This window comes from Myotis davidii, unplaced genomic scaffold (genome assembly GCF_000327345.1).
Source record: "Myotis davidii unplaced genomic scaffold, ASM32734v1 scaffold732, whole genome shotgun sequence".
NCBI classification, from domain to species: domain Eukaryota; kingdom Metazoa; phylum Chordata; class Mammalia; order Chiroptera; family Vespertilionidae; genus Myotis; species Myotis davidii.
In genome coordinates this window covers 2,395,158-2,405,482 of record NW_006284349.1, presented here as the reverse complement: position 1 = coordinate 2,405,482, position 10,325 = coordinate 2,395,158, and the positions used below count along the sequence as shown (strand labels likewise).

Genomic DNA, 10,325 nt, shown 5'->3' with positions numbered 1-10,325 from the left:
ATAACCTAGTGAGAGAACATGGCTACAGAACCTGGCTGGAGAACCTGGAGAACATGGCTGGAGAACCTAGCAAGAGAACATGGACACAGAACTTGGCTGGAGATTGTGGCTAGAGATCCTGGCAAGGCTGCTGATCAACTGAACGCTGTCTCCGAGTCTTTCCTTCTTCGCCAACTCCGTCCACACCTTTGGGGGCCCCTGGACCTGCTGGGGTTGGACCCCAGCAAGCCAGGTGTTTCTCCAGTAAAATGGGTTTATTTGACTACAAAGAAGAATTGTAACTGGAACATGTTGTCTAATGGTGAACCACCCACTGTCCAGAGAAACAAAGGAGAGGAAACTCATTTATAAAGAAGTAGCTGTTATAAAACAGAGCTCTTCCCACCCTGGCACGGGTGGCTCAGTTAGTTGGAGCAAGTACTGGTACACCAAAAGGATTCCCAGATAGGGCACATACCCAGGCTGTAGTTCCATCCGCCTACAGGAGGAAACAGATCGATGTTTCTCTCTCTCCTTCTCTCTCCCTCCTTCTCCTTTCCTCTCTCTCTGAAATCAGTAAAAATATATTTTAAAAATCCCCACAAAATAAAAAAAAATTCTTCCTGTTGTTCTCTGTGACCCTGGGAAATGAGAGCTCCCTCTTCTGGCCTCCTGACTTCATTTTAAATGAGGTTTCTGTTGATTAATTCTTACAAAGCCTATGTATTCATTGTATTATTCTTTAGCAAGTATTCAGCAAAAAAAAATTTGAATTGTTTCTTTGAACCAATAGTGATAACCCTGAGCTTCATTTGCTCTTGTGGATCTAACCTCCATCAGGTCTGCATTTTTGTCAGTAATAGAAGTGAAAAATTCTAACTTGCACTGCTAAACAGCAGTTTAATGGCTTAGCAGTGATAAATTTTTATTGTGATATTTTGATCTCAGAGCCAAGAAAGAAATTTTTCTGAACCAGAACTGCTCTCATTTACTATTATTAAACACTGAACAGCGGCGTTGGAAATTAGCTTTTGCTACAGATTTGATACTGTTTCTAATGAATTCAATCTAAAATTATAAGTCAAAAGCAGCCTTTATATGTGCAGCCAGTACTGTGGTGAAGTTATCTGGACAACAATTTATTGTTGAATAAATTACAGCATATCCATGCAATGGAATATTACAGGATATTAAAAAGGTGGAGGTAGCTCTGTATATTTTGAAATGGAACAAGTTCAACTTAACGTTTTTTAATGGGAAAAAATAAACCTTATAGTTAATTCTATTAATTTTTAAGTGCCTCTTAATTATGTTCATGTTATATCACAAAAGTTGACAAAATGTAAATGTATTTTTAAAAAGTTTTTCTTATGTTTAAGAACGAATTCCAGCCTACACTATTATTTTATAATTGGCTTACCTGACTGAACGATCGTCACTTCCAGTCACGGCCAAAGGTTTTGTAGGATGGATGGCAAGTGCCCAGAGTTCACCCTCACAATGCCCTTGCATAATTAGGAAGGGTTTCTTTCTTTCATGCACCACAATTTCAAAAATTTCACTGTCCTGTGTTCCAACTAGAATGTGGTCACCTCGCCAACAAACACTCCTCACAGACAAACCTAGTCAAAAGTGAATTGTATTTAAGAGCAATGCTGTAATAACAGAATTCCGATGGCCTAAACTGGTATTAATTTTTATACCTTCTTATACCTTAGATGTAAGATAAAAGATATCTGTAAGTCTCTGATCCATACTCTTTTTCAATTCTCTGTATTGTTTTCTATATGGAATACTTCTCTTTTTTATATTATTATTATTATTTTAATTCTCACCCAAGTATGAGGTTTAAAAAATTTTTTAATTAAAAAAGAAAAAGAGACTTCTACTTTTTCTGTATACTTCACAATTCCTTTTATAACCTGGGGAAAGCTAATGTTTCTCTCAATTTTCTTATCTATGCATTATGACCAACATAGAGGTGCTGTGTACAGTTTCCTCCAACCCCTGACACATTTTCTTTTCAACAATTTATTTGCTAAAGTTACATCTAGCATTCTAATAGTAAAATCGTTTCAAGTCCCAAGGTTACCAAGTAAGTATCTATCACCCCTCTCGTTAAGTCCATTATAATAGTCATCAGACATGAAAGAATCTTTGTCTTAACAGTAAACCTAGACTGGCTTTAGGCAAAATTTCTCTTCAACAGAAAAATTCCAATGAAATGTATACACTGTGAACGGGCAAATGTCTCATTATATTTATAAAACATACATTCATGTTTCCTAAAAGAAACAGACAATCCTAGGTAAATTTAGAATCTGCCTAGTAATGAGATACTATTTGGTTTGTTATTACCTTTGTATCCCTGGTCTGTTTCCCTGAGATCAATCACAGTAATTGGTTTAAAAGTTAAATCCCAAAGACGAATACAGCCATCTCTGCCACCTGTGGCAAAGCCTTCTTCACAAGCATTCATGCTAAAAATTCCTGCCTGGAAGAGGAAATAATTTAAGATTTTACGTTTTAAGAAAATCTATAAAATCTAGAAATAGATTATATATAGCAACTCAATATATGACCAAAGAGGTATTTAATGATATGCACATAACATAAAAGAAAATAAAGTTAAACCATATATCCTATAAAAATTAATTACAGATAGGCATAAAATTAATTCTGTTATAACATTTTCCAAGTCACTGGACTGATCAGAAAGTTCTCTATATTATGTAATCTTCAGTTCTAAGATAAGAAGATAAGCAGTTAACATCAAAAAATGTTTGGAAATATTTAAATGTACTTACAGTATGGGCCCCTTGTATTGTTCGTATGAGATTGATTCCTTTCCATACATATATATCCCCATTGAGTGCACCAGAATATGTTAACTCATCCCTTGCACAGGCCAGGCACAATATTGTTTGAAGGTCACCAGTCTTACCAAAGACTCCTCGTTTTGGGGTCAGAGCATTTCCACATAAACTCCAGAACTAAAAGATACAGAGTATAATCAGATTATCAAAGAATGCTTATAAAATAATGTAAAACATTCCCAATACTTTGATGCTACTTTAGAACAGCAGACTAGAAATTACCTAAGAATTTCCCTTATGATACAATAGCATTCAAGGATCACATCCTCATCCTAGTGTTGTCAACAGCTAGTTATAGCAGATAAGTCACTGGTTTCAATACTTATCTATAAGAATAACAGGGGGGTGGGGGGGTATGAACTACATTACTTTTTAAATATGCTATGCTTCCCTTAGGTTTCTGAAGAGAAAACCACACAAAACTTAGGTTGAAAAGTTGGGAATGAGCTAGCAATGAAGATACTATATACTAATAGGAAAAAGAACCAAACCTAATGTTCAATCTGATAAAGACAGCAAAGACAGGGAAAAATAAAAGGATTAGTATGTTGCACCCGTTGATCTTTTCAAAGCTTAAAAAATAAGAGAGATACATATTTGGAATGACTGGTTCATTCTTGGGGAAACACAGGGAAGTCAAACAGGTCAAATATAAATCTTCATGACCAGAAATTTGTTCTTCTTTGTGAATTCAGGTAAATTTTAATAGTTTGCAGAGAGAAAAAAACAAAATTGGGGCAAAGGCAGATACACACACACACACACACACACACACACACACTAGAGGCCTGGTGCACGAAATTTGTGCACGGGAGGGGGGGGGTGACCCTTCAGACCGGCCTGTACTCTCTCACAGTCCGTGACATCCCTCACAATCTGGGGCTGCTGGCTCCTAATTGCTCGCCTGCCTGCCTGCCTGATTGCCCCTAACCCAGGAGTGGGCAAACTTTTTGACTCAAGGGCCACAATGGGTTCTTAAACTGGACTGGAGGGCTGAAACAAAAGCATGGATGGAGTGTTTGTGTGAACTAATGTAAATTCAAAGTAAACATCATTACATAAAAGGGTACGGTCTTTTTTTTTTTTTTTTTAGTTTTATTCATTTCAAACAGGCCGGATCCGGCCTGCAGGCCATAGTTTGCCGACGGCTGGTCTAGAAGGCCATTTGGCTGTCTGGTCTAATTAGCATATTATGCTTTTATTATTATAGATATATAAAATAGCTGTGTATAAAGTAATTAGGCCCTAAGAATAAATTCAACTTTATAACTAAATTACTATTTTAAATAATATAATTTGTTAATACTATATACTTAAAAATCTCACCTGACCTTCAAGATCTTATTTTAAGACCTAAAGATCTTAATTTAAAACATGAAGCCTCAAAGAACTAAAAATTATGATGCTGATCTACTCAAATAACTAATGAATGTTTTAATCAAAGAAAGTTTATGAGTTTTACATTTTAAAGTTCCATGATTTTGTGCATAAGGATAGTTGATTTTCTTTCTTTCAGCAAGTCCCAATTTCAATCTATTATTTTCTTTTAGAACAGTGATGCTCAACTGTGGCTGCACATTAGAATAACCTGGGGGAAACAATAAAACATAGTACATCTGGTCCCCACTGAGATAAACTGAGACAGTATTTAGATGAATCACTAGACAAATGTGGCTTTTTTTATATACATGCATCTAGAATCAATCCTTTATTCTTTTTGACACATGTGGCTCTTGAGAATACTGCCAGCGTGACTGAGAAATGAGTATTAAATTTTATTTAATTGTAATTAATTTAATTTAAATAGCTGTACTGGCCAGTGTAGTTCTAGATCATCTTTTGGATTTAGTTTCCGCATATGTATTGTCTGCAGAGAGCTACCATGTTATTCATTGCCTCTACCAAATGTAAGGAAATATAGTAAGAAAATATATAGTTTGTTCAGTTTGAGAAAATAAGATTTTTTTAACCTGAAAATGAAAAATTCAGCTTTATAGTATAAAACAACAGTAAGGTCTATTTATTAATTTGCCAACAATTTATTGACTTAATATATATCAAGTACTGTGTCAAACTTATGTTCATAGAAGATGAACAAGACAAAACTTCTACCTTCATAGCGCTTATACTACATACTTTAAACCTAGCACAGCGCCTACTTATTATCAAATCAGGACCCAGATTTGCAGCAGCAGCCAAAGGTGCTCTGGAGAAAATGTGGATGTAAGTGAGAGTATCAGAAGAATGTCCATACAAAACCCTACTTACTAAGAGTTAGTTAACTGTTACAGGAACTGTTACATCAGATATCAGGAGAAAAGCAAGTATTTCCAATTTGTATCACGGATTTAAAAGTAATTATCAACCTAAGAGTGAATACCACTGACTATATGGCTTCAAATCCTGAACTATAATTATGAGACAAAACTCAAAGCTTCCATATGCAAAGTAAACAGTTGCTATCAAAGGCTGAAATCAAATAAGAGAACTTACAGAGAAGAAAAGGTAACACTGTCAGAAAGCTGACCAGGTGCCAGGCACTCCGACATATACACTGTCTTACTGAATCACCACCTCTCTGAGGGTGGAACAGCAGCCCGTTTTAAGATGTGAAAAAAAGCTCAGAGATTAATGACTCATCCCAGGTCAACAGTTAGTAGGTGGCAAAGCCAATTCTATCCCTGATGCTTCTGCCACAATGTTTTATCTTTGTGAATGAAAACTCAGTTTACTTGGTTTTCTATTCTCACATTTTACTTTCTAAGTGAAACATGAAGCAGCAAAATGAACAGTGCAAAACCTATTTCATTAGACTCTAAATTCCTTTATGGGAAGTGTTTTATTAATTCTCTGTTTATATCTATGTCCCTCTCATAGGTTCCTCACACAGTAACTACACAATATTTGTTAGTTTGAACATTAAAATATTAAAAATGTTGATATTTAAAATAAGTACTGTCAGAATCCTAAAACGATCCTAAGTTATAAATAGTGTGATATGTACTCAGTGGCAGAGAGGAAGCTAACATCCTATGTAATAAAAAGGTAATATCCAAATCGACCAAACAGCAGAACGCCCATGGCCTCTCACCCCGGCCGCCCCCAACCCCAAGGGGGCCCCCCGCCCCAGCCAGCACATCCCCAATGGGCCCCCATCGGGGAGGGCTGGCTGGACCCCACCAGTACACAAATTTGTGCACCAGGCCTCTAGTGACTATTATACAACAAGACCCTTCTAGTACCTTGATATGTTTTACACCACAGCTGACAAGTTTATTTGGCTGGTACAAATCCCAAGAAATATCAAATATCTGTAAACAAACCAGATTTATGGTTAAAATATTTAATTTCAGAATCATTTAACAATGCTGTCCAAAAGACCAAATAACCCCCAAACTACCTATCATAAAGTCATATTCCTCAATAACAATAAAAATCTTATGAGAAATAAAGTAAATACATAAATGATAAGGAACAAAAGCTGTATCTTGCCTGGCCAGCATGGCTCAGTGGTTGAGTATCAACCTATGAACCAGGAGGTCACAGTTTGATCCCTGGTCAGGGCACATGACTGGGTTGTGCACTCAATCCCCAATGTGGGGCATGCAGGAGGCAGCTGATCAATGATTTTTCTCTCATTGTTGATGTTTCTATCTCTCTCTTTCTCTCCCTTCCTCTCTGAAATCAATGAAAATGTTTTTTTTTTTTAAAAAAGATGAGCTGTTCTTTATTTTAAAAAAAAAACTATTTCTTAGTTTCTATGAACTTATGAAACTACATGAACTTATGAAGCAAGTAGTAGAATGACAATTAACAGCTCTATTTCTAGTTCTTTTTTTAAAATATAGGCCCATAGCCCTAACCGGTTTGGCACAGTGGATAGAGCGTTGGCCTGCGGACTGAAAGGTCCCAGGTTTGATTCCAGTCAAGGGCATGTACCTTGGTTGTGGGCACATCCCCAATAGGAGGTGTGCAGGAGGCAGCTGATCGATGTTTCTCTCTCATCGATGTTTCTAACTCTCTCTCTGTCTCCCTTCCTCTCTGTAAAAAAATCAATAAAATATATTTTTTAAAAAAATATAGGCCCATAAATAACAAGAATGGTTCAATACAACTAGGGCATAGGCATTTCTACAAAAGACAAATCTGAATGGAACACACACTTAACACATACAGCCAGAAAGCTTTCTATCATGCAGAACTACTTTCACAAAGAATCCAAACATTTATTTCATAGTACAAATTCTATTTTTATTTTTATTGTTTATTAGTCAAACAAAATTAACTTATGCACTTAAATTTTGGAGATCCCCAGACTTCGTTCCTTTCTAAGATTCCATAAATTCTAAATACACACAAACCATTTTTATTACAAAAACAAACAAGAAAAAACCCCAGATGAAATAAAACATGCATTAGAAACATGTACTTTAATAATAAATGTAAGAAAAACTAATATTTGAAAAATAATTTCATAGCAGAAAATAATGCTGCTATCTGGTAGTCTTCACCATATTTCTTTGACACCTGCCAGCACAATGATGTAAAATGCTCAGTACCTCTAAAAATACACTAAGTGATAGCCTTCAGTGAGAATGAAGAAAGAATACATCTTATAAGTTAATGGTTAGCAACTCACCAAAAACAGATTAAATGAAAAACATACTGATGCAACTTTAAAATACTAACCACAAAATAGTTTTAAAAGTTCCAATGACAGTATCATTTTTTCATAATAATCAATCTATTTACTAAATCCAAAGTACTAATGTGTGAAATGCTTTGTTCTAAGTCAAAATACAAAATTGTTTAATAAGCTATACTTAACATTTTAATCATCTAAATTGTGTTTTTGTGTGTGTAACAGGACCCTCTGAGAATCTGCTAAAAACCAACGGTTTTTTTTCCAATACGCAAATCACACAAATGTTTCTATACACTTTTACAGATTCATAGATTCCCCCGAAATAGAATCAATGACTATCCCTCCTGTGCTGGTTTAGCTAAAAACTTTATTACACACAAAAAAACTCAGACATTTTAAAGAGTTTATGATAAAATTCTGATGTATGTTTATATAAAAGTAGTATAATATTTAATTCAAAAGCTGACAACATCATACCCTTTATGTTAATTTTAAACATCTTAGAATAATATATTTTTAACAAGTTTCATAAATAAAAAATGTTAGGTCTCTAAAAACCCTAATTCTAATACATAATTTTAAATTCACACACGAAATATCGTTTTCATCTTAACTATGAAATATATGTAACAAATCAGTGGTAAACCAAACTAAACAGACCCTCGGCCTTTACCATTCAATTTTTAAATTGAGGTTTTAGTGTCACAAAATTCATCATTTTTGCTGAAGCAACTAGGTTAAAAGTTTTGTGCTAACACTACACCTATTGAGTCTACAATACATATGCATTCTAATTACAACTGTACTTTAAATTTTTAATTAGATAAGAAATATTGGTCAATAACAAAAGACAGAAACATAAAATCCCCTGACACCCTCTGGCCGTTTCCCATCCAGTACCCATTAGAAACCAGAAAGACAATACTTACTCTATCCGTGTGACCAGGAGCCATAGATAACATTTTTCCCCTTTTCCAATCCCAAACACAAACTGCATTTTTTGAATCGAGTCCAACTGAAACCAAGCGCTGAAATATTTCCAAGAAGTCCCAAAGGGCAGGCAAACAGATAAAAAAGGAACCAAATTATAAATGGCAAATTCTACTTGTATTATAAACATCAAAATAGTTATATTTTATAGACTTTATTGAGAAAGGCTGGATATATTTCATCTTGTTAATATTTGCACATATGTGTGATTCTTCACATTAAGAAACAGAAGAATGACTTCCATGTCTAACAGTAGGATTGACAAAATACCCTAAACATCTCTCCTGTCAAAAACTAAAAATGTTAGATAAAATGTAAAAACATCTTTTAAATGTACTACTGAGCTGTCAAAAATTAAGAAATCTGAGAACAAAAACAAAGTTGTTTCATATGGGAATCTGGAATAGTATGAGCTCCTATGTCCATCCACTTTACTCTAAAGGTGTCAGCTAAGTCCTGGCAAGCTGATGTTGTTTTGCAGGCTGAACAGGAATAGGAAATAAAGTTTAAGACACGCCAAGGGTAGGGATTTGATATGCAAACCTCTCACTAAAGCATCGAACTCCTCAGAGTAAGGGAAAACAAGAAACTGCCGAAACCTGTTTGGCTCAGTGGATAGAGCGTCGGCCTGCGGACTGAGGGGTCCCGGGTTCGATTCCGGTCAAGGGCATGTACCTGGGTTGCAGGCACTTCCCCAGTGGGGAGTGTGCAGGAGGCAGCTGATCGATGTTTCTCTCTCATCGATGTTTCTAACTCTCTATCGCTCTCCCTTCCTCTCTGTAAAAAATCAATAAAATATATTTAAAAAAAACAAAAACAAAAAACAAGAAACTATCCTATTTTAAGGAGGGGTGGCAATGCATGAAGGGAGAAACACTACCCTGAAAATCTGTAGCCACAAGCAGCCTTTGTGTGGCTATAAGGCCTAAATCTACATTAATCATAAATCTGAAATTTTCATTTAGAGTGGTCCTAAGGATTGCAGAATCTTCAAGCATTTTTCAACGATGTTGCATAGACAGATATAAATACTATGTGGAGGACTAAAACACCCACCCCTCAAAGTATTTGTAAAGATAGCAATCAATAAAAATAAACAACCTGCTCCCTATAATCACAGACATAAGAGACATGAGTGAGAATCAGAAAGTCACGACAAACAGCAAAATCAGTCCTGCAAAACGTCAGACATTGGATTTACCAGATTATATAAAATAAGACCTAAAAATAGCCCGAGCTGGTTTGGCTCAGTGGATAGAACGTCAGGCTGCGGACTGAAGGGTCCTGGGTTCGATTCCAGTCAAGGGCACATGCCTGGGTTGTGGGCTTGATCCCCTGTAGGGGTGCATGCAGGAGGCAGCCGATCCATGATTCTCTCTCATCATGGATGTTTCTCTCTCTCTCTCCCTCTCCCTTCCTCTCTGAAACCAATAAAAACATTATTTTTTTTTAAAAAAAAGACTTAATAATATCTTCATATGAGCAAAGAATAGGAGGCTATAAAAGTATCCAGGCAGATTTGAAAAAGCAAAGAGAATTTCTAGATATTTAAAAATAAATGAAATTAAAAACTCATTGGAAGAGTTAAATAGGCGATTAGAGGGGAGTAAAGAGAGAATTGAAAAGAGGAGACAGCTCTCACTGCAGACACAGCTGATTCTCACAGCCACTTGGCCTGGAGGTCAAATCCCCCCTGGTGTTAGCTACAACAATCAAGGCTTAACTAAAAGACTGCTCACAAAGACCACTTGGGGGTGCACCAAAGAAAGCATAACAAAATGCGGAGACAAAGAAACAGGACAAAATTGTCAATGGAAGATATAGAGTTCAGAACC

General features: G+C 35.8%; 1 protein-coding gene across 1 annotated transcript in view; it reads right to left on the bottom strand.

Moving 5' to 3' along the window:
• Positions 1–10,325, bottom strand: part of EML5 (echinoderm microtubule associated protein like 5) — a 99,238-nt gene that overhangs the window by 81,151 nt on the left and 7,762 nt on the right. The window contains exons 2-6 of the mRNA XM_015571488.1: positions 8,430–8,528; positions 6,098–6,166; positions 2,787–2,972; positions 2,338–2,473; positions 1,400–1,601 (exon numbers count right to left, since the gene is read on the bottom strand). Coding sequence (XP_015426974.1) covers positions 1,400–1,601; positions 2,338–2,473; positions 2,787–2,972; positions 6,098–6,166; positions 8,430–8,462 — 626 coding nt within the window. The 5' untranslated portion in view covers positions 8,463–8,528. The remainder of the gene's footprint in view (positions 1–1,399; positions 1,602–2,337; positions 2,474–2,786; positions 2,973–6,097; positions 6,167–8,429; positions 8,529–10,325) is intronic.